Source organism: Condylura cristata, unplaced genomic scaffold, assembly GCF_000260355.1.
Source record: "Condylura cristata isolate star-nosed mole 26May11 unplaced genomic scaffold, ConCri1.0 scaffold00011, whole genome shotgun sequence".
NCBI classification, from domain to species: Eukaryota; Metazoa; Chordata; class Mammalia; order Eulipotyphla; family Talpidae; genus Condylura; species Condylura cristata.
Genome location: NW_004567112.1, coordinates 29,633,337 through 29,658,445, shown reverse-complemented (window position 1 = coordinate 29,658,445; position 25,109 = coordinate 29,633,337). Strand labels below are relative to the sequence as shown.

The 25,109-nt window shown below is 37.1% G+C and overlaps 1 protein-coding gene across 3 annotated transcripts; it reads left to right on the top strand.

Moving 5' to 3' along the window:
- Positions 1 to 9,158: 9,158 nt before the first annotated feature.
- GHITM (growth hormone inducible transmembrane protein) lies at positions 9,159 to 24,142 on the top strand. Of its 3 annotated transcripts, none has more exons than XM_004680688.2 (9): positions 9,159 to 9,269; positions 10,618 to 10,782; positions 11,648 to 11,747; positions 13,220 to 13,331; positions 14,308 to 14,449; positions 16,685 to 16,793; positions 20,029 to 20,217; positions 20,850 to 21,021; positions 22,772 to 24,142. In XM_004680688.2, exons 2-9 carry the CDS (start codon positions 10,654 to 10,656, stop codon positions 22,857 to 22,859), a joined length of 1,041 nt encoding a protein of 346 aa, XP_004680745.1. In that variant the 5' UTR covers positions 9,159 to 9,269; positions 10,618 to 10,653; the 3' UTR covers positions 22,860 to 24,142. The 3 variants fall into 3 exon arrangements, with proteins under 3 accessions (XP_004680745.1, XP_012579371.1, XP_012579372.1); XM_012723917.1 differs by lacking the exon at positions 9,159 to 9,269 and adding an exon at positions 9,373 to 9,458; XM_012723918.1 differs by lacking the exon at positions 9,159 to 9,269 and adding an exon at positions 9,536 to 9,636.
- The last annotated feature ends 967 nt before the right edge of the window (positions 24,143 to 25,109 follow it).

Genomic DNA, 25,109 nt, shown 5'->3' with positions numbered 1-25,109 from the left:
CAGGTAAGCCAGAAGAAACTGGAGTCATAGGAAGATGTAGGAGTACAGGGACTAGATGAATTATATTCTGCTTTCTAAGATCCACCTGTACTCTTACTGCTTAAATCCAATGAGAAGCCAGTAAATTCGGAGCCTGGGAACACAACCAACAGGGCGAGTCCCCAGCTATTCACAGTAAGGGAAAGACAAGGAATCCATACCAGTGGTATGGATTATAGTCTTGCCTGGTAATTAAATTCAAGATGCTCAGTTCTCTTCCTTCAGAGCTTTGACGGCATAGTTCCAATGGTAGCCACTATTGTAGCTAAAAACTCTGATGAGTCTCTGATTCTTCTTGCATTTCAGGTGCTTGTCTTTTCCCCCAACTATCAAGCCACCAGAGAAAGAAGAATCTAGCTTTCTGCTCTAAGTAAAATTTCATTCCCTTAACACTCTTTTCTCCTTATCACTCCTTCACCCATCCAACCTGTCTTAATATTTTGTCCCCAAAATAGAGAAAACAAGTCCCCAAAGCTACTATATACACAATAAAATAAATGTTAAATGACCAACAATTAATGGAAGCCCATAGTAAAATTCAATAAGCTGTGGCTATTATTAGACTATTTTTACACTAGCAAACCTACTATATGTATTATTGCTTGAACAGTATGATTTTAATAGCCAACAAACTACTTCTCCACTATTCACCTTTTTATATTCATGGGGCCTACATTTCTGGATTTCTGATAATATTACCCACTCCTGAAATGTCTAGCTGACAGTACTTTATTAGGCGCATACCCATCATTCTTGTCACTTACCAGCAGTAAAGCTAAATAAACCAAGTGAATTTTTTTACCTGAAAGGATTTTCATTATTTTTTGGAAAACTATCATTGTGTCTTGATGCTTGAAACTGACATATAAAATGAGTGCTTTCTACCCATAAGCATTTATGTACCGAAAAGACAAGCAAGGTAAGGTGTAAAACACAGAAGATAAAAATGTAAATAGTGTGGGGTCTTCTAGTTGACAACAGTTTGAAATGTGGCAGGTGAACTTCATCAGGAATTTAAACAAAGTAATTCATCGAGTGTGTGTGTGGGTGGGTGGGTGGCTGGGTGGGTGGTGTACATATAAGTTTATGTACATATATACATTTTATAAATGTGTGATATGTATTTATAGAATAATGAGCTCAGAACCATCTATTTTAAACCAGTAAATAAGACAGTAGAAATGCTAAAATTAGATACTAATTCAACATGCAAATAGAGGTGGGGGAAGGGACTGAGACATTAACAAAAACAAATTACAAAGTAATCTGTAATCAGATCCTAGACTACCTAGGATATTTAATATATGAAGGTCTATTTGGTTCACCTCAAGAAAGATTATTAATGCTCAAAATAAACAAAACAAAAAGAATGGTACTAAAAATCATAAATGAGACTCTCAGGATTTAACTCAATGCCAATAATAGAATAGTTATTAATTATTGTACATCTACATAGTAGTTCATGCATATTACATCAATTAATCCTCATAGGAACCACACGAGACACATTATAATCTTCCTCTTCTAGATAATTTGTTAGTCAACTCAGCTGCCATAATAAAATACCACAATGGTATTTATTTGTCCACAGTTCTGGAACAGAGATTTAAGATCAAGAAACCTTGGTCAATCCTGATGGGACCAACCCAACAGGGTTGGTGCCTGGTGAAATTTTTCTTCCTGGCTGATTGACAGCTGTCTTTTCACTGTCTTCAGATGAAAATGTGAGCGAGAGAGGGTATAATAGTGTATGACAGAGTGAATATGAGGTTGTGGAATGTATAAGAGGGTAAAAAATATGGAGTTGGAAATTGTGAGTTTGAGGATGTGTGAGTGTGAGAGAGTACATGAGAGAATGTGTGTGACAGTGTGAGCATATGGAATGTGTGGATGTGAAAGCATGTGAGTGCGAAGGTGCATGAGTGTGAAAGTAAGAGAATGTGAGGATGGGAGATAACATGTAAGTCTGAGAAAGTGAATGTCCGTGTGTATGAGATTGGGTGCATACAAGTGGGATTGTGTAAGTGTGTGTGAGAAAGTGAGTATGAGAAAGTGAGGGGGAGAGTGAATGTGTGAAACGTGTGTGGAATTTCTTCCTTTTCATATAAGGGCTTTAGTCCTCCAAGACTCCACTCTCATGATCTCATTTAATTATAATCCTTTCCTAAAGGTACCATCTCCAAATGCAATTGAATTGGATGCTGGAACTTCAACATAAGAATTTGGGAGAACATAAGTCAGTCTATTTTAATTGAGAGACTTGAGATCGCTACACTATTCCTCTCCAGCCTGCCATTGGTACTGGAAGGCAGACCTCAGGGATCGTTGCCCCAGTTCCCTCTGCTTAGAGTTGGGGTCAGGCAACTTGGAGGCATTAGCAAATGAACAGAGGATGAGAGCTTGTAGTATTTATCCCCCCTATTCTCATACTGCATGGTCATTGTCATGACTACTGCTGGGTGACTCCCTCTTATACCTATAATTCTTGCCAGGATTCACAAATCTTCCTCCTCTCTCCCTCCTGGCTAAGTTAACGGCTTCCCTATACTGCTAATTTCAGGGTGCTTTACCACCCCCAAATGTGTGTATCTCAACACACACATTTGCAAGTAGTGCCTATATTAGACTCTTTTCCAATTGTCTCTTTTTAAAGTACCATCTGTTTCCTACTAGATGTTAACACAATAATAAGTGGTACCCAGGAGATAGACTCTCGAAACAGGATTCTGAAAGTGCTCGCATATTTCATGAAAGCACAGATAACCTCTCTTCCAGACATGTGGTGGCATCACAATTACTCCAATCATTACTGTCAGTGCCAAGGGCTGTGCATGGGCCCAGAGAAAGTAGTTGAGATAGTCAAAGTATTTAATTGCTACGACAAAAACTTGCCATTATTCATTAAGGCAACAGAGGCCATTACAAATATACTGGAACCAAATGGCTATTTCTGACTCTCCTACACAGAGGACACTGAAACTTTTAATCCAGACTCAAATAATGGGTATAAAATCAAAATGCCACTATGACAATAATCTCTTATCTCCTGTTACCACAGAACAGATCTAGTTGAGAATCAAGTGCAGAATTTCATTGGACAGGTTATGAAGATGTAGCATGAATTACCAGAATAACTTTCCAAGTCTTTTATGCTAAGGTTGAGCATTGTTGCAGGGAGAATGGTGTGCTGACATTTGGGCAGATATATATACTAATGACAGTGAGAATATTGAACCTCCAAGTACCCCTTGTTCTTCTCTGCTGGAATGAGTCTTTGCACCATTACAAAAATTTTATATATATATATATATATATATATATATATATTTTTTTTTTTTCAATAAATACTCCTTGAACATTTGACTTACATGAGATGAGATGCAAACTCTCATCACTATGCCATCCCTCATTTCCTTTCAGGCTCCAGGACTGCAAGGAAAGTTACATTTCAGCATAGCTCAGAGAAAAATACAAAGCCCAGTCCAAGAGAGACACATTACATCATACCAAAGGAGTTAGAGACTCTCACCAACTGGTATCACAACCAAACCTTACAGTGGGCTCTAAGAGTGTCCCAGTAGGGCCCTTATGAACTCCCCCTTTTCCACATTCTCTCAACTGTTACACATCTCCTGATAGAAAATCTGATAGGGCCTTTTATTTTGTATTTTTTTAAAGATTTATTTATTTATGCATACAGACCTGGAGTACAGGCTAGAGGTGCAGGGGTGGTGAGAGGATTCACCAGAGACAGAGTGGGGAGCAGAACAAGCCAACTGTCGAAGTACACTGTTGAGGGGAGCAGTGGGAGGGTCAGGAGAAGTCTGCTGCGCCATGTGGATCACCTTCGGGGTGGATAGGGATTGAACTCATGCTGAAGTGACTTTAGCTTCTTAGGGCTGTGCTTTAACCCACTGCACCACCAGAGAGGGCCAGGACCATTTATTTCAACTAAAAAAGTAATAAAATATATTCTTTTGCTCTTGGTTCTGATGTTTCTCCATTGTGTAGTAGTTTAATAACAGAGTCAATCAATAATCTTTAAAAAATGATGAATATAGTGTCCACCTAAGTAAAGAGGTAAATTGAGGCAAGTTCAAATTGGAGAAATTTAATTTATTCAGAAGTCAAGAGGAATTGTAACTTAGGAAATAAGCAAGATTACTGAGGGCTTGGAGTGAGATGTAATTATGGTAAGTAATGAAGAGAGGGGGTGTCTAATCAGAGTCTTAACGGTACATTCATTCACGTTAGGATCAAGAGAGCTTTCTTATCAGATGTTCATTGGTCAGGAGAAAAGTCCCAGTCTTCTGTAAATCAAGCATTTATAGAAATCATACTCTCTGTTCATTGAGTTCCTCTTAAATTCCTTTCTGAGGGCCCATACACAGAAGTCTCCATTTCATATCTCCTGGCTCCATTTTAGATTGAAATCCTTTCACAATAGCACTGGGATTTGTGGTTAATATATTTTTTCTATTATTTGTCCTATGTGCCAAGGACTCAGAAGCAGAGGTTACAATTTAAGATTTTATATGGAGTTTTAGTAATCTACTTTCCCCACATCTATATCTCTACCTGTGTCCTATCTTTAAATTAATGATATAATTTTCCACTCAATTTCACTCAATTCAGAACAAAGATTATCCTGAGTGTCTGCCTTCATTTTATAAGCTATTTTCAGTAAGTCAAGTCCTGTAAATTCCTCCTTAGTAATATATCTGTCACAAGTCTCCTCTCTCTGTCCCTCTACTGTATTTAATTTCAGTTTTTACCATCCTGTGCTTGAACAATTGCAACCATAACCAGGAGGCCTATTTCCCAATCAGGGAAACATAGTGATGTCCAGTGAAACTGACAGGTACCCAAGGACTCCAAACTGTTAAGGAGGAGAAAACCTATTTTTGTCCATTCCAAGGGTCCAGCCATCTGTACATACAAAGGAAGGCACTCTGGTGTGCTCAAAGTTTTTTAATCAGTGAAAGTTTCAAAAGAAAAAAAGGGAGGGGGAGGGAGAAGAAGCGAGGGTTATTATTCAAACTTCAAAATGTCTGCTCATATTTACCCATTTCGTCAGAGCCAAACACCCAGTCAAACAGGCCAGACACAGCCACAAAGTCACCAGAAGAACAAGTTCATGGCATTACCCAGCAAGGAAAAACAAGCAACAGATTTGGCAGGGCTCAGAAATTAGAGAGAGACCACAAATTCACAATATACCATCCAATCCAGAGATCCACAGTAAGGCCAAGAAAGATGACTGCTACCATCTTGAAGAGACTACCTGCCAAAGTCACCAGCACGTCTCCCCTTCCTCTTTGTTCCACTTCCATGTATGTCTCCCTTGCTCTTTCCTCCCTCCCAGCAGTCCCATGACATACTGGGAACTGCAATCCAAGGTGTCTGAGATGTTGACACTATGGAAGTGGGGTCAAGGGAAAAGGGTACCCTCTCCCATGGTGATGATGCTCCTCTCCACTGTAACACAATACATTTCTAATTTACTTCCTAGTTAGTGAAACCTCTCTCCACCCCACACCCAGCCTAACTTCCCAGTGAAGTGATCAGGTTACTCTGCTGACTCAAAACAAATGATACCTGTAGAATCAATATTTGTAAACAGAGAATATGAAATCAGAAATGTTTCTTGCAAAAAGAAAATAATTTCCTTTAAGAAAATAAGTTTAAATTTTAAACATGTTAAATTTTTTCTTTAAGTACTGTGTTGTAAATTCTTTGTGTATAAGGGATGCTCTGGGGGGAAAATTTCCCTCAAACAGAGACACTTGTTGCTAACTAATCAAACTGGTTGAAGTTCTCAAGTAAGACTAAATTGATTAAGCTGGATCTGTTCACCACCGTAAGTGTTTTCCTCCCATTTTCAGAGTGCAGAATTAAATATCTTGCTATTTTATTATACACATAACAAACACAAACTCATATAATTGTCAAGATTATATGGTTAGAAGAGTGTTAAAAGCAACAATTAGCAATAGCTTAATACAGAGTTCATGAACTTGTGGTTAATCATCTTATCTAAAATAGAATCCCTTTGTCCTGAGCATACAGTTGGCACTAAGGCAGTGTTGGTTCCAATACAGGATTTTATTATGCTGAACACAAACTCAACATACAAGGGAAGGCCACTCAAAATCCCCCCCAAAGTACCTCAGTCCAATTGGGACAATGTCTTAGACATGGAGGAAGTCACCAGAGTCAAACTGTAAGAGGCCAGGAGGCTTTCGCATTCAACCAGGGAGCAGTGTTTGCGACACACTCGACCATAAGAAGGTGCCATGCACACGGTTTCCTGCAAGCAGATCCTTGGAGAGGTCCTACTTAACCCTGGGCCAGCCAGGCAATGGGGTCTGGAGGTGCGGGCTAGGAATGATAATGAATCAGGCATAAACACACATACACACACACACACACACACACACAGGATTCTCAGGCAAAAAGAAGTTCCTTTATTGTTCTGATTCCCTCCTTATATATCCCACAATCTCCGCCTCCGTACTTTTTCACCCCCCTTGTTTGTACACTGTCTGAGCATTTAGTCCTGCCAACAAAACCATACTCCTTTTGGGTACAAGAGACCCAAAAAGGGGAGTTCTTGTTCTTTAAAAGCCCACAGTGTTTCTTTCTAGTGTTCCTGGAGAGTTCCGAGAAAGTCCTCTGTTCCTCTGTGGCAAGAGGGCAAGGATGTTGGTTGAGAGCAGTGGGTACAGAGGCATAATGGCATAATGACTGGTCAGTACCCAAGTCTGTAGGTGCTCTGAGCTCTATGGTAAAGCCTGACTTTTAAAGCCATTTGGGCAGTCTTTCAGGGATTTTTGGTCTCCATTGATAAGCTATAGGTTTGTTACAGGGCAAGAAGGACAATCCTGAACCCTCAATAGGTTCTGCCATCACCTCATCAAAACAAAACATAAGACCTTGAACACAACATAAGAACTTTAACATAATGAGTGTGCAATACAGAAAAGAGAATATAGCTTCTAAATCAAACACCCAAAGTTACCCATCCCTCAAGGGTGCCCAAAAAGAATTGGCCCAAAGCAAGGCCTGAAAGCCCACCACAAGTCCACAGCACCTTCTGGTGGGGACCCATAGAAAAGGGTCAGAAATAGCCAGGCAAGAGTAGGAAATGAGCAAAATCAAAATCAAGATAAATACTGTCAATCAACCTCCACATGGGTCTCTCACCCACATCTGTTTCAAACAGTCCAGGGCTAAGAAACAAAAGCTACTTCTTCACATGTCTTTGTGCTCCCTGTGCCACCCTCAGGTCTCCTTCTGGCTCTCCATCCTGCTTCCTTCCTCTTCACTCCTCCCTGCTCAGCTCCACCCTTTTGGGTGGGGCAGGAAACCTGGAACCTCCCCTTTTCCGAGGGACTACACTGTTACAGGTTGACTGTGGCCTTATCAGTCCTTGCAGCTGTGTGTCCCACAGCAGTTACTTGTTCACACCAAGATCCAAGTTACAGCAAAAACAATGTACATCAAGTGCTCCAACTTACATCATAACAAATGGTTTACAACGTATGTTCCTAACACCCTTTAAGGATATTTTTAAGAGTTCTTTATTTATGCATACAAGAGCTGAGTTGCCCTTTAAGGCTTTATCCAGCTTTATTTTTCTTCTCAGTACTTATCATCAGCAAATATTTTGTCCATATTTTTGTCCCATCAGAAAGTATATGTCTGAAGGGCAAGGACTTTATTTTGTAAAAATAATGGACCAGGGCCCTCCCTGGTGGCACAGCGGGTTAAAGCACAACACTAAGACTCTAAAGCCACTTCGCAAGAGTTCCATCCCCACCTGTCCCAGAGGTGACCCATATGGTGCAGCACACCTCTCCCGACCCACCCGCTGCTCCCCTTAGCAGTGGACTTTGTTGATTGATCTGCCTGTTCGGCTCCCAGCTCTGTCTCTGGTGAATCCTCTCACCACCCCTGTACCTCTGGTCTGTACTCCAGTTATGTATGCAGATAAATAAATCTTTAATAAAAATAATGGAAGATAAATAAATCTTTAATAAAAATAATGGAACCGGCCCTCCCTGGTGGCGCAGCGGGTTAAAGCACAGCACAAAGAAGCTTAAGCCTCTTCCGCATGAATTCGATCCCCATGGAGAGGCAGACCTCTCCTGACCCGCCTGCTGCTCCCCTCAGCAGTGTACTTCGTAGATCTGCCTGTTCTGTACCCCCACTCTGTCTCTGGTGAATCCTCTCACCCTCCGTATCTCTGGCCTGTACCCCAGTTCTGTACGGATAAATAAATAAATCTAAAAATAACAATAATAATAATAATAATGGAACCAGTTCTGTTTTTGCTTGTTTATATATATTCCTAGTGTAGTGTGTGATATAAATTGCTTAAATAGGTAAAGGGGAAAAGTTAAAATAAATTTGAAAAATGTACTCCCTTACATAGTGGAGAAATGGCTTTTCCCCTTTATAAATTGCAAGCAAGTTTCAAGCAAAGTCCTCAGAACAACCCTGAAAAAAGGCGGAGTCTACGGGTGATTTGGTGATGGGAAACCCGTGGGGATTACAATCGGGATGGGAAAAAAAATGTGCAAAATGATGTAAAAATAAACTTTTGTAATAATTAAAAAAAATAAAAAATAAAAATAAATAAAAAAATAAGGCGGAGTCTGTGTCAGGAATATTACACAAGCTTGAAAACATGTCTCGGTCACAGAGCAATGAAACTGGTTGGCTCAGTCTGAAAGTCACATTTGGCACATTGTATCACAGCCAAGTTCTTCAGAAGGCATACAAAAAAGGGACAGCACCATGGATTATTTCTTAGCTCTCACATCATTCTCTTTCAATTTTTAAACTGAGAATAAAGCCTACAAGAGAAAACATTGCGATAAATACGAAATAACAAGAGGAGCGCCGCCTTTGCCCACAATTATGATGGCCGAAAAGCCTTGTCTGCCCACATCCAAAATGGACATCAACTGCGACTCGCCCAACAATCTCCCACTGACCATGCCTCATAAACTGTAACACCCCCTTCTTCCAAGACGCCATGTACCCGCCTCTTCCTCCAGAAAGCGGCTCATGATTGGCTAGCCATAGAGTTTGCAGAGGATGTTACCTCACGCTGTGAGCCAGAGGACCTGCGCGTAGTAACAGTAAGGGCTGCGTTGAGTATTAGGGAGTTTGCGCATCTGCCTGTCGCCGGCCCGGAAGGAACACTGTGACCGGGATCTGAGGTAGGGCTTCTCCCGGCCGACAGACACCGGAATTCCATTTACCACTGACTCCTCGCCCCGCGAGGCAACAGAGTGCGTCTTGGGAGGGCCCGGGGCGGAGGCGCTCTGGTTGCGTCACAACCTGGCGGAGCGTCGGGCCGTCGACCTGTGGGTGACCGGGTGGATGGGGGCGGCGGCTGCTAGGACAGGGTATGTAGGCAGCGGCTCACGCTCACCGCTTTCCTCCCTGGGGTTGCTGAGTCATTTGTAGGGCCCCACAGCCACCATCCAGGAAGCCACGAGGGTGTCTGAAGCGGGGGTGTGGAAGTGTCCCTTGACTTTGGGAGACTTGAGGCTCTCTGCCTCGTTCTCATCCGAGTCTAGTGAGGTGGGTGAACTTTCTCGGGTACTCGACGCTTGATCTCAGTATTCTCAAGCGTGCCGGGTTGGTAACATTTGCACATTTCATAACGAAGGCGAAATTCATAGCCTGTGGAGAAGGAAAGATCCCCATCCTGTTCTGTTATTGGACATAGAGGTCACTGTCTCACTGGGCCTCTTTCCCAGAGGGTGGCCTAAGGACTGAGGAAGATACCTGGCGATTGTAGGCTGATATGATGTAATAGTGTGAAAGTGCTCCCAGTTGGTAATTCTCCAAAGGCCATCTGCCCAGTCTTGTACGCCCTCACATATCTGGTGGCAAGGCTGAAAGTACAGTGCTTCTTTAAGCAAGGGTTTTGGTTAGGGGTGGAAGAAGGTTGCTAAATAAAATATATACTGTGTCGCCTAGAATCCTAGAATCTTTTGGACCGAATTGAGATCCAAGAATCTACATTTTACATCGCATCCCACATGAATTCAGTGCTTTGAATGTTTGTCCTGTATTGAGGAAAAGTGTTATTTGGCTTGTCTAAGCATAACTTTGTGATTTGATTTCCCTTGCTATTTTTATAGGATTATAATGCAGTATGACCTCGAAGAATTGTCTCTTCCTTGGATGATACCTTCCTCTGCTCAAAAGCTGTAGTCTTATTGTAACTTTTCACTTTCAGTGCTATTGTAAATCTGAACTCACAGCCACATTTGTAAAAGTTGTCACACATCCTGAATTTTCTTAAATAATAAAGTCTGCCTCAATCACTTATTTTATGCACAGTCACATTTCCTGTTGTTCAAACTGGGATATAAGCCTTTTCAGTAGTCAGTCCAAAACTGGATTCCATGGGATGGATTTCTTGAACTATAAGGGATAAACAGATTTCATATTACCCAGCATTTCTACTCAAAAGTCATTGACTTCTTCTTGGTTTTGAATCCTGAGTATCTTCCCCTAATTGACTAATGAATTTTTTTTTTTCCATCTCTGTAGCATTTAAAATCTGCTTGATAAACCTGGTGCACCACCATGCTGGCCGCAAGACTGGTGTGTCTCCGGACACTACCTTCCAGGGTTTTCCACCCAGCTTTCACCAAGCCCTCCCCTGTTGTAAAGAATTCCATCACAAAGACTCAGTGGCTCTTAACACCTAGCAGGGTAAAAATAATTATAATCTGAATATTTTTGTTTCTCAGTATGTATTTATTTGACAGTAATGTACTACGTTCCTGTAGTACATTAGTGATTTGCTGCAACAGTTAGCCCTCATAATATTCCATATCAGCTTTTTCATCCATTAGTTTTATATTATTCTGTTCCATTCTTAACCTGTGAAAGAGACAAAAAGAGCTCTATTACCTTTCCTTTACTTAATAGCTCTTAGAGTTTCTCTTTCAGAGTATTTAGGCTAACTTATGGGGGATTATGAACAAAATGATACAGCAAAATTATTATGGACACTATGTTTAAGAAGCCAGGAATATGACCATTTGGCCAGTAGCTTACTAATCAGCTACTGAAAATATCCATTTCAGCTCCTCTGGAGAATAGTAAAACAAAATGTCAGGTTAGAGAGAAACCCATTTCCTTTCATAATATTTTTCACTAACATTCAAATTAAAGAGACAAATTTTAGAGATGAGAGAGTAGATAAGAAAATAGACAATATCTGAAGGAGATAGCTTTTTTCCTCTTGAACTGTTCTTTTGAAAAGAGTTAAAAGTAGTGATTATTTATCCTTCCCTCTCACCGTAGTACATACTGAGTTTTTTTCCTTAGTGTTTCAAATATTGTAATTCTAGAGATACAAATCTCTATGAGTTTATGAAACAATTCTGCAATTTAAACAAGCATTTCATGAATCATTTTGAAGATATAACATAGATAAGGTCTATATTTAACTTTTTAGTGGCTTTTTAAATGGCTAATTTGCTTTATTCATAAACGGAAAGTACGAGATAGCTTTATGTAGAGTTTATTGTGTAACAAGACCTTTCAATGCCTTTGTTTTCATGTATGTCAGGAATATGCCACCAAAACCAGAATTGGGATCCGGCGTGGGAAAACTGGTCAAGAACTTAAAGAGGCAGCATTGGAACCATCAATGGAAAAGATATTTAAGAGTAAGTGATACTCTTTAGGTTTTAAACTAGAATACTATTATGTTTAAGAGGTCTTTGAACAACTTCCTAAAAGCTTAGTCAAATTTCTATATTTGTACATTTTTAAGATTTATTTATTTATTTATGCATACAAAACTGGGGTACAGGCCAGAGGTGCAGGGGTGGTGGGAGGATTCACCAGAGACACAGTGGGGAGCAGAACAGGCAGATAGACAAAGTACACTGCTGAGGGGAGCGGCGGGCGGGTCAGGAGAGGTCTGCTGCACCATGTGGATCACCTCCTGGGCCAGGATTGAATTCATGCTGAAGTGGCTTTAGCTTCTTAGTGCTGTGCTTTAACCCACTGCACCACCAGGGAGGGCCTATATTTGTACATTTTTAGGAGGAGAGAAAGGATATAATCATTCTCAGAGACCTGAGAAAATTGTAGTATCTTACACTGGGTTCAGTGGTTCTCAGTATTTCTTCCAGAGAAAATTTAACTTTAGCCACTTCTTTTTTAGGATGTAGCTAACAATCTATAAAAGGTATAATTTGTTAAGGAAGTTTATTTGAATTTGCAGAGCCTTCATTCAGCATATATTACTTACATGTTTCAGGTCAAGAGTAAGTTGCCAAAATAAATGTAAATAAAAGGCCTAGCTGTTCAAGAAGGGTCTTCATAGTGACTGGCAGTATAAGGCCTATCAGGAACTCAGTACCTTAATGAAGTCATTTTGGTTCACAGTTTGGATTCTAACTTTGAAGTTAACATTTTGTTAATCTATCCAAAGCCAAAAAACATCTTTCCTTAACAACCTTGCAAAATGTCAGCACACTACAATGGAAAAGATCACCAGTCAGCATTTGTCAAGGCAAATCGTTTTAATAAGGTGGCCCCAGGAAACAAATTACATGAATCATAGCAACACTCTTAGTATACAAATTTAGACTGAAGGGAATAAGACATTGTTTATGACTACTTCCTTCAAATTAGAACTGGTAAGTTAATTATTTCTTTGGCAGTACTCTAAAACAAGCGGACCCTCTCCCTTGATTCTACTCCATAAACACTTTTTCTTTGGCTTTCTTGTTTCTTAATTCTATAAAGAATCATCTTTGTAAATAGCACATTGGACAGTGTAGTGTGACTTGACATTTCTTTCTCATCCTTGCTCTCTAAAAATGTCTTGAACACACCCCACTCTTACTAATAGAATAGTGTATCTTGGGAAGTATGCCCACATACATTGCCCCCTTTTTTTTTGAAGAAATATTAATCAAGTCTGGGGATTTCTTGTACTGGTTTTATACCTTTGTTTTTAGTGGTATCCTTGTTTACTAAGGCTTTTTTTCTGTATCTCCATATATACAAGTTATAGCTTTTATGAAGAAAAACACCATATGGTTTGACTTCTCTTACATAAATATTGGGAACTTTAATTTAGTCAATGCATGTCACTATTAATATGTATTTATCTTGTGTACCACAGTTGATCAGATGGGAAGATGGTTCATTGCTGGAGGGGCTGCTGTTGGTCTTGGAGCATTGTGCTACTATGGTTTGGGAATGTCTAACGAGATTGGAGCTATTGAAAAGGCTGTGTAAGTAAATTGTTCCAAGACATTTCCATTGTTGAACCAGAGATTCCAATTTTCTTCTCACTATTTTTTGCCACTTTTGGAATGTAATGTATCTTCCAAGTATGTAGAAAAATACATGAATAAGAATCAACTTTTATTTAGTTGGCAAGTATTTATTCAAACCTAAGTAAAACTCTCTTACCAAAACTAAATGTGTTTAAGCAAGGAGAAAATGTATGACAATAGCATCAGGTGCTTATTTGTTTTATATTAAGTTTTTTCATAACAATTAAATTATGAATTTGCAACTAAGCTTCTTAGCACTATGTAATGAAAAGCACAAAAATAATGTTTCCGTTTTTACATAGATTTATGCCAAAGACAGTTGTTAATAAGTATTCTTCGAAGATGAAACATTTTAGATATTTCCTGTAGCCATCTCATCAGAATATCTGTCTCTGGATATTACTTTGGAAGAAGTTGGTATATGAAGTAAGCTTAGAATTTTTCAAAATAAATCCCAATTAAAAGTACTAAAGTTAAACTGAAAGAATTTTGATTGAATTTTCCTTTTCAAGAACATTAATAAGGGAAATCAGGCATTTTGAAAAATATCCTGAAGAAATCACAGTATCCTTCTGCCTCTACAAGCTAGAGACTATTTTCTTTTCCTCAGCTTTGGAAACTGTGAAGAATAGTCTATAAGCAACTTTAGGCAGGAGAAACCTAAAATAAAGCTCAGGCAGTTGAACGAATGGACACTTCTTAAAAGAAATTGGGGAACTTAGCCAAAGAATCCAAATTCTATTCATAACTGATATGAAAATGAAGGGACTCTTCCCAATAATTGTAAGACTTGTGTAATTATTTCCAAGATAAATGAATAAGATTTAGGGCAGTAAAGCAGTGCATTCCAAGACCTCCCAGCTAGTAAGTGATTCTTTGGAAATTCACATCCACAGTATTAATAAATTAACCATGTTTTGTTTCTTAACAGAATTTGGCCTCAATATGTAAGGGATAGAATTCATTCTACTTACATGTACTTAGCAGGAAGTGTTGGTGTAACAGCTTTGTCTGCAATGGCAATGAGCAGAACTCCCGCTGTCATGAACTTCATGATGAGAGGTTCTTGGGTGGTAAGTTAGTTTGTTCTTGTTTTCCATTTCCAGTAAACATCCAAAGGTTAAATAAGAACTGAACAAAATTTTGTTTAAATAATGTATAAAGGACCGAGGTAGCTGAGACAAAAATAGGAAGCACATTCTGAGGTTAAGTCAGCTGTTACTTATTGAATATATATTTTGATAACTCCAGAGGGATTAGAAACCAAACATATAGGAGCATCTAACTTATATCAGATTTCAAACAACCTCTGTTTTTTACTGAAAAAATGAAGAAAATGCAAAACCATATTAAGAGGTCAGTGAAAAATACCTGTCACAAAAACATGAGCGTTCTATTTAAGTATAGAGTAGTGCTTTCACTACTACTAACTTCCTTAGACCTTTACAGGATTTTGTCTTCTATGAGTATTGCTTGAAAATATGTTATTTTGTTAGATATTAAAAAATTACTTCAGTCATGATACCTATTAACTGTCTGGTTGAAGAAATAAACAAACTGAAGTGGCAAGGAGTGTAATAGTCTGCCTCTGTATTCTGGGAAAGTATTATCTAATATCTTACTTTCAGGTAAGAGAGCATTCCATAATTTAAAAAAAAGAACATGTAAATTCAGTTAACAGACCTTTTGTCTTGAGCTAGTAGGGAAATTCTATGAAGGAAACATTTCATTGGAACTTACTAAAGGGGCTAGTATTTTTAATTTGAGGAAAGCATAAAGTAATCCTGATTTGCAATACGGCTATGCAAAGGAGACTTTTATGTCATTAAAAGTGATGTTAAAATCCTATTGGTATAAAATTTGAGTGTTTGGCATCTGTAATATGCGAAAGACATTTACAAAGGAAATGTTTGCCAAGCTGAGGAGTGTTCCTGTGCAATTAATTAGAGGACATTGCAGATGTAGGAGCAACAAAAAAAAATGATTTGTGTTTGAGTTTTAAGAGTAAGTGTGGACAAGAAAAGAGGAAAGTGTAACAGGAGGCCTTTGTAAGATGATAAAACTAGAGCAATTAGTGTGAGACAGGAAGGGAAGATAGGGCAATTTATAGAATAGAAATTTCCCATGTTAAACTAATTGTTCTGTTATTTAACCCAAATCCATTTAATTTCCAAGTCTGTATTATTTTCACTATATTACACTTCCTAAAATGAATACCATTTACCAGACGTGTAACCACTTAGTATTGTTATGATCTTCACAGGTGAGTGTCATGAATCTTCTAGCCTAAAGCTTCATGAAGACACATAAATAAGGGGGTCTTCTTAATTTGCCAGGAATGTCAGTTTTGATCATAGGGAATTTTAATCAGTGCTGTTAATAGCAAGCATGGCTGTGTAAGCAAGAATGAAATATACAAGAGATTTTAACCCCTAAAGTAAAGCTACAAAAAACTTTTATTTTGGGGCCAGATTCTCAGTCCTTTCTCTGTAGGCATAAGATCACTCTTCCTTGCTGCTAAAGCTTATAAGTAAAATAGTTTGGAATTCCAGACAGGTGCTACAGAAGTGAAGATGTAGCATTTGAAGGCCGATAGACATATACACAGTGTCAAGCTTTATGACAGGAGTTTTGGAATGAGAGAAGCATCTGACAACTACTCATGGCAGCCAGGGTACCTTGAGCCTGACTATGCCAAGAATTACAAGTTTTCTAATTCTGCTTTAAGTTTTCTGAAGATACACATTTCTTCCTTGTTAAACAAGGAATATTTAAGTTTACAACAGTGGAACTAAGATTAGAGAAAAAGGATAAAAACAAGTCAGCCATCAAATTAAAGTAGAAATGTCGAGTCTTTCTCATTCTCCTTTGTACTGTGATATTTACCTTCTATTTTTCAGTTTTTCATTTAACAAATAATTCAAAGCAATGTGCTATATACTTGTATGAATATATGTACATATGTATTCTAAATATATTAGATCTCTTTTAATGCTGTTTGCTAGAATTTAAAATAATCATTCTGTAACTTTATAGTTTTTGATAATATTCCCAACAAGGGTAAAATTTTTATAAGCTGAGTCAAAGTTCAATTCATACACTTAAAGTTGTCTATAAAACTTTGTGACAATAAGGGGCACTTTTGGTTACAGGTCAACACTGAAAATGTAAGGCCTTTAATATGCTAGAAATTTACAGGATTTGGTTTATAACCCTTCAGCCTTTTTAACATAGTTTATTGGATAGACTGTTTGGGCCATGTTTTATTGCAGAAGGATCAGTTACTCTTCGTTATATGTATTTTTCAGACAGTGGGTGCAACCTTAGCTGCCATGATTGGAGCTGGAATGCTGGTACAGTCAATATCCTATCACCAGAACCCAGGTCCAAAGCACCTTGCTTGGTTACTACATTCTGGTATGTTCTGGCTTGTTAAACAACCTCCGATGCTACTGTGTTGGTTCATCACAAGTAAATCACTTGTACGTAATTGATTAATCTACATGTTTAGGAAACACAATTTTTTTTTTATTTGTTGGTGGTTATATTATTGCTACACAACCTCTGATCTGAAAAGTTAATGGTTCTAAAGCTAAAGCTAGGGGCAACCCCACTGTCACACCTCCTGTGATAGTCTAGTCTATGCAGACTTCTTTTAATGTATTTTGTGTAATATTTGGAGGATTTCAGATCTGATACATATCAGTTGAGTTATTTTTATTGGGCATCTTTAAAAACTGAGAGTTGAGAAAAAGAGGAATAGCTATAAGATGTGTGAAATAATAATAGAGGTTTTTGCAGTTGAGCATTAACAGCCAGAAAGATCTTTGCATTTGTTTGAGATGGTTAGATGGGTCAGAATTTTGATGCTGTTACTAGCACAAAGGTACCATGATTAGGGGGAAATCTGTCAAATCCTGATATTAAAAGAAAATTTTTAGTATTTTTTTTTTTTTGATACATACTATGATACCATCCTTCAAAAAAGAAAAAACTTTTAAAGTTTAGACAAAGTGATTTCCTTATCATGTATTGCAGGATATTTTGTCTCTGGACATGGTCTGTACCACAAATAAGAATTTCACTAAAACTTCAGTTGACAACCTCTGAATTGCTTTTGATATGCGTTAATAAATACAAATTAGGTATTTTTGGCACCTAATATGATAAATTTTGGTGTGAAATATTCTTCATATGCTATCAGAGTTCTTTTTTGTTTTTTAATTTTAAGTATGCATCCTTTCATTGAAACACCAAAATCCTTCCCACCTGAATTTTATTGTTGATATTTATGTTTTCAATTTTCAGGATTTTGTGTGGTCATTGAGTAGAGTTCTGCATTTATTTTAAACACTGAATTCCTTGAGAAAACAAATTCAGTGTCCTTGTATGGCTGGTAATTATAGATACTTAGTAACTCACTAAATTGAATTCAAGTAGCTGTGTGGTTTTAATTCAGTTAAGCCTAAGTAAGCCTATCTGCATGGCTGCTTGGAAAATCCTTTTTAATTTGATGTTGTTACAATATATAAATTACTTGAGCCATAGCATTTTGTGTGTGTTGGGAGTCCCCACGACCACCTATATATTCAATGGTTTGTTAGGAATTAAGGGAAAAAGATGCAGCCAGTCTGGAGAAATTCACACAGGTATTTAGTGCTCTCTTCTGCTGGTGAGAGGACATACCTACAGTGCAAACAATAGAGTAACATGCAGTATTGCAGCAAAGAGAAACCTTGGTGCCCAAGGTTTTTCTCCAGGTACTCTATATCAGGACAGCCACCTTGACATTATTTCAAGCCCAGTACTCTGCTCTTTCATTCACCTGCATGACTGAGAAGACATGGGGCTTGGATGACCCACTCACCATGTTTAAGGGACAGCAGAGCTGAGTTTTGACATGGTACTAACATCCCAGTACACTCTGTTTTCACTTTTCATCCCGGTGTGTAACACTCTGTAGACAAAACTGGTTTCAATCATAGTGTGTTTTCACCCAGCTATATTCAGATATGTGACATATACTATTGTATAAGTTTAAGGCACGGAATAGATTCGTTTGATCTATATTACAAAATAATTACTACTATAGAAGTAGCTCACAATCCTCTAGTTCCGTATCTTTTTTTTGTAGTGAGTACATTTAAAATCTGCCTTCTTAGTAACATGTAATAAGTTACATACCCAAGTTACATGATATAATTATCATCGTTATGCTTTATACATTAAATCCCCAAACTTGTTAATCTCACAACTGGTAGGTTTGTGCCTTGAGACCAATATTCCCCTATACCTCACCCCCTGGTAATCACTACTCTATTCTGTTTCTGAGTTTGCCTTTTTCAGATTCCACCAAGTAGTATTTGTTTCTATTTCATTTAGCATAATACCTACTACAAGATTCATGGAAGTTATTATAAACAGGATTTTCCTTCTTATGGCTGAATAATACTGCATTTTTTATCCACTGACCCACTTCAGACAGGTTGTTTCCACATCTTGCCTGTAGTCTTCCAATCAACCTGGGGGTACAGGTATCACTATGAGATCCTAAAATCCTTGACTGTTAGCCCAGAAGTAAAATTGCTGGATCATACAGTAGTTCTATTTTTTTACTATTTTGAGGAACCTCTATTTCCATAGTGACTGTACCAGTTTGTAGAATATTGATTTTCATTTACATAATAATGTTAACTTCATTAGTTTTGTATGTCCTTGAGTAACATACATCTTTTACCATTTAAGATTTTATCTAAAAGTCACTGAAAAATCTCTGAATAATCTTAAAGTTTGATAAAAATTGTACAATCAGTTGCAAAATTGATGGGAATTATAATAGAAATGTCTTACAGAGGGATTTTTATCCCTTTTCTTAAAGCAGAAAAATATTTATCAATTATATATCAGTATGAGATATGATATACCTTAGTATTTGACCTGGAAGTTATACAAAAGATGCATTCTGGTATTGAATTTCAACATGATGATAGCTTGGGCCTATTCTAAGTTAAACTTTGAGCACTTAATGTTTTAGAAAATGATACATTATTCTATCTATCACTGAAAATAATACTTTATTTGAGATTGATGTTTTATGTTCTCTTTGTTAATCGTTACTAATTTTTATGAAGATGTTTATATGACAAGTAAAGGTACTATTTACAAACTGGTATCATTTCCCTATTACATGAGGGAACAGCAATGTCTGTCCTCAGAACCTACATTGAAAGATAACATTATATGCTCGTTCTTTTGTTGAACTTTGTTCCCTCTTTGTTACTAGTAGATTTGACCTTGAGTTATTTGATTTAAGGCTTTTTATCTCAATTTTTGTATATGTGAATATTGTTACAAAAACTAGTGATATGCTGAGGTCCAATTAATGAGATACATGAATTTGATGAAGTTACTAACAGTCTAGATTGTTACTACTTGTGAGTTGTGATTATTTGAGAACAATATTGCTGCTGTGCTTTAGAAGTTGGATAGCCACAAGTTTTGGTTATAACATTTTGGGGGTAGTTTTTAAATAAGGAGAAGACTTTACACAATCATTGTTTAACAGTAAGTTAATACTTGAAATCTTAGTTAGAAGTTGCATTTTCTTGTTAAATTATTATTCAATGACAGAGTACTTGCTCTTGTTTTCCAGGTGTGATGGGTGCAATGGTGGCTCCTTTGACAATACTAGGAGGGCCTCTTCTCATCAGAGCTGCATGGTACACAGCTGGCATTGTGGGAGGCCTCTCCACTGTGGCCATGTGTGCACCCAGTGAGAAGTTTCTGAACATGGGCGCCCCTTTGGGAGTGGGCCTGGGTCTCGTCTTTGTGTCCTCACTGGGTAAGCTGCTATGCTTTGACACTTGGTTCTTGGTTCATGGTACCCTAAAATCATCTGAAGTATTCAGGTGTCCTAAGTAGAAGAATTTAAGTGTCATTCTTAAAAGTTGTTAAAAAAGATATGTGCAAAGAAGGTGAAATTGAGTAATGGAATAAAAGGCACAGTGATGTATAGAAACTAGACTTTCAATGATGATCATGATGTGTTTACAGATGTAGAAGTACAGAGTTGTATAACTGCAACTTAGAATAGTATCAACCAGTATTATCAGTAAACATTTAATTAAATATATGTGTGTGCGTGTATACACACATACAGACAAGTTTTATGGGTTTTCTATTTGGTATCATCGCCAATCATTATTGTTGGTTTTACCAAATATGTCTAAAATGGGAAAACATTGCTATGGTGAATAAGAAAATTGTCATCACTTAAGTGTAATGTGAGCAGGTAACCCATGTGAGCAGTAAGCATTGTGGGATTTTGAACTTCACATACATAAAATTAATACACATACTCAGACAGTTTCTTAACCTGTGTATCATACCAAAGAAAAAATTTAAATAATATTAATTGTACATTTTACTACAGGAAAGTACTTTTTCAAAAATGTTATCTCCTTTTGATTTCAGGTTCTATGTTTCTCCCACCTACTTCTGTGGCTGGTGCCACTCTGTACTCAGTGACAGTTTATGGAGGATTGGTTCTTTTCAGCATGTTCCTTCTGTATGATACCCAAAAAGTAATCAAGCGTGCAGAACTAGTACCATTTTATGGGACTCAAAAATATGATCCCATCAATTCGTAAGTATTCTGTAATGTGTTGCAAAAGGGTATTTGTGTTTTGGACATTTTGGTCTATTGTTTTATGACTATTTGCTCAGACTTCCATAAAAAATGCTGAAAATTATAACTTATAAGTGATTTAAAACAACAGAAATTATTAAATATGTAGACACCAGCAGTCTGAAATCAAAGTGATAGCAAGGGTTAGTACCTTCTAAGTACTCTAAGAGAGAATACTGTTCCTTGTGTCTCTTCTGACTTCCTAGGATAGCCAACAATCTTCAGCATTCCTTGGCTTATAGATAAGCCCCTCCAGTCTCTGTCTTCACATGACATTCTATCTGTGTCGTCTCTTCTCTTTTTAAAAAGGACACGAGGCACATTGGATTAGAGCTTATAAATCCAGCTTGACGTTGTTTTAACTGACTTCTTAATTATATCTGCCAAAACCCACTATTCCCCATATAAAGTCATATTCGTGGTACCAGGTTTAGAACTACAATCTATCATTTGACTTCAACCCGTAACAGTGGCTTTGTTAGATTTTAGTTCTATTTCTGTTACTATTTGACTCATTATCTTTCTTTAGTAAGTTATGTATCCATCAGATTTTGAATGTATTTCAAATAAGTGCAATAGTCCGGTATTATAATTCATAGTATTATGCCTGTATTTAGTAACTAACTTTATAGTGCTTGCATTGGCCAATTAAGTTTTTTAGTTAACTTACTTAATAGACTTTAAAAATGAAGAAAAGAGGCCCTCCCTGGTGGCGCAGCTGGTTAAAGCACTGCACTGAGAAGCTAAAGCCACTTCCCCATGAGTTCGATTCCCGCCTGCCCCGGAGGTGACCACATGGCGTGGCAGACCTCTCCTGACCTGCCTGCTGCTCCCCTCAGCAGTGTACTTCGTTGATCTGCCTGTTCTGCTCCCCACTCTGTCTCTGGTGAAGCCTCTCGCCACCCCTGAGCCTCTGGCCTGTACCCCAGTTCTGTATGTACAAATAAATAAATCTTAAAAAAAAAAAAAAAAGTGAAGGAAAGATAGGTATTAGCCAAGTATTACTCATTGAAAGTATACATAACTGACATAAAACTTCAAATAAAAAGTTTTTTTAATAAAAAAACCTATTGTTGAAAATTGAAAAAACGTCATAATGAAATTACATTTTGGAGACACTCAAGTTTAACTGTTACATGTTACAAATACTTTTTTGTTTTCTTGACCTCACTAGCAAACTGGGTAGTTTTATTTAAACAATTGTCTTGAGTTACACTGTGTCTGCCACATTTTTTTAAGTTGTTTTTTTTTTTTTCCCCAAACGTAATAATTTAAAAGCTGGTGTAAAAGTTAAAATTTTTAGCATTTTTCATGGGGGAGGGGGCAGACATTAGGGAATATTTATAATTAAAAATGCCAGACTTGTTTCTAGCACCTTTATGTAAAGGTGTTTCTTTGGTTTTGACTATTTCATTGTCTATCACCCAGGGGTTTTTTGTTGTTGTTTGTTTTTGTTTTTTGCAAGATGCTATTCATAGTAGAGTGTCAAAGGATAGAATAATGGTACTTTTTCAACTTTCCTTCAACATGTAAAGATCTGCCAGAAGAAAATTTTGGCTGTTTTCTAGTCTAGGACTTCCTCAGATGCATCTTGTTTTTAATTTTCATTTCATATTCCTAGGACAAATAATTAGTATTTTTTCCTTCTAAATTAGTTTTTATCGTTGTTATTAAAATTATACTTAGTGGGCAAAATTTTCTTTTCTAGGATGATGGGAATCTACATGGATACATTAAATATATTTATGCGAGTTGCCACTATTCTAGCAACTGGTGGAAGCAGCAGAAAGAAGTGAAGTGACTCAACTCTGGCTTCTTAGATACATCAGATATCTTACTTGTTAACAGGAGCGGATACTCATTAGTTTGTACAAGCAGCTTTTTTTGAAATTTAGTAAATAAGAACTTGTCAGCATGTTTCAAATGTTCCAGTAATATAATGCTTCAGGTCTGCTTTTTCTTCTGGATAATAAATTCAGTAGTTCTCTCCCAAATAAGCACAAACATTTCCAGTTCTTGTGTTTGAGTAATTCTAGTTGTTCTAATGAATGTGAAAGCTAAGGTTTGTGTTATGAAAATATGTGTCTAGTTTTAATTTATTTCGAAGTGAAAATTAGTAAACCTGCATAATATTTTTATTGCAGAATATTGACAATGTCATAAGTGACATACAGGTTTAGTGAAAGGACCCAGAAGAAATAAAGGGTCACTTGCAGTCTTTCTTTGAATACTTAGCACTTCTGTGTTGATGAGCCAGTGAAACGGGTCTATTTGAAACAAACTCACTGTTTTTATATTCATCTGCTGAACTTATCAAAAGTATTGAGCATTTAGTCAAAACATAGGTGATTCATTCTCCTGCTATTTTGACAGTGTTAGAACAATATAGAATGTTAATCACATGGAAAATTCCAGGTTAACATATATATATATATATATATATATATAAAATTGTTAATATGTACCTGAGTTTTGCTTTTGAAGTTTAATGAACACATTATCCTTAAAATGTTTCTCAGAATAATTAGTAAAAGCATGAAAATCATTTCATTTTCTAGTACAGAAACCATATATTCATAATTGCTGAGTTTTGGGGGGCATATTTATTGAAATTTTTAATAGAATACATGCTTGCCTCTTTCATCTCTTCAAGCTTTAAAGCTTTCTTCAGAAAAGCCTGTTTGTGGTTTACCCTTGAGATTATGAAAGCAGTTTTTCTCCTGACTTTTTTAATGTTATTTCTCATACAAAGCACTGAAAAGGAAGGCAAAAGCAGTTTTTCTTCATTCATTATAGCAATAAAAAATGCAACAGGGAAAAGGCTAAAAGGCTTCATATATTCCTGGCAGAATTTTTTCTCTCCTATATAGACTAATATTTAACTCTATGACATTTATAGGTTTCCTGATACAGAAGAGTTATTTTTGGGTATTCTTAATAAAAGAAATAAGTGTATGATTATTTAGATGCTTAGTATTTTTGACAAATATTTATTACGTAATCCAGAAACAGCTATTCTAAACATCTCAAAGTATACGGGATGCTTCTTCCTGAAGTAATAAAGATTCCAGACAGATAATGATTGGTTTTGTGATCTTTTTAATTGAACTGTATGCATACTATTTGAATAGGTAATTTGTTCAAGAAAAATTTATTATCTGCTGCCAATGAACTGGGGATGTATAGCTCTACTGTTTTTATTTAAAGCCCAAATTATTCTTCTAATCACTTCTTACAGAGCATTAGGCACATTATTTAACCCAGCTGTGCCCATTTCCTCATCTATAAAATGAAGATAATAACATAAATCTATCACTGGATTAAGGTGAAATGTACAGGTATTTAGTGAGCTCTGTGCAAGTTATAGCAGCTGTTTCTAGTTCATTTGGGTTGTTTGGGTTTTTTTCCTAAGAGAAATGTATGCACCAAAATAGTTATATTCTGGTACCAAAGTTTATATCCTCATGTTTGGATGGTGTCATACACATAAAACAAAATGATGTAATTTGAACAATATTGGGGGAAGCTACTCTAACTTAACACTTTTCAATTTAAAAGATGAGGTGCGTCTCCCTGGTGACCTAGGGGTTAGGTCTCAGCACTATCACATCTGTTGCCTGAGTTTGATCCCCAGCCAGGGAACTAACTCACATATGGTGCAGTGGACCCCTCCTGCCTTGCCCTCTGCTCCCCTTAGCAGTGTATTTTAGTAAATTCAGTAAAACCTGTTATTTCCCCACTGTGTCTCTGAGGAATCTGCTCACTTCCCTGTACCTCTGGCCTACATTCCAGTTCTTCTGTGCAAAAATAGATGAGTTAATATATAGGATGTGAGTATTGTTTGAAAAATATATGACAAAAGCAAAGGAAATAATCACAAGTTCCACAATTCCTGTTAACACTGGAGTTTTTTTCTCCCTTATAACAGAGTGAAGACCTAGACATTAATAAGCCTTTTTTTATATAAGCTTTATTTCTGAAACAAAGTGTTAAAGAATAACTGAGATAAATGGTTAAAGATATACAGAGGCCCTTTTGGTTTGCTT

Excerpts from the sequence above, each read along its gene's own strand:
- GHITM (XM_004680688.2), top strand. The coding sequence starts at position 10,654 with ATGCTGGCCGCAAGACTGGTGTGTCTCCGGACACTACCTTCCAGGGTT. Across the intron at positions 11,748-13,219 it reads AATGGAAAAGATATTTAAGA|TTGATCAGATGGGAAGATGG; the intron begins GTAAGTGATACT and ends TGTGTACCACAG. Across the intron at positions 16,794-20,028 it reads TGCTTGGTTACTACATTCTG|GTGTGATGGGTGCAATGGTG; the intron begins GTATGTTCTGGC and ends CTTGTTTTCCAG.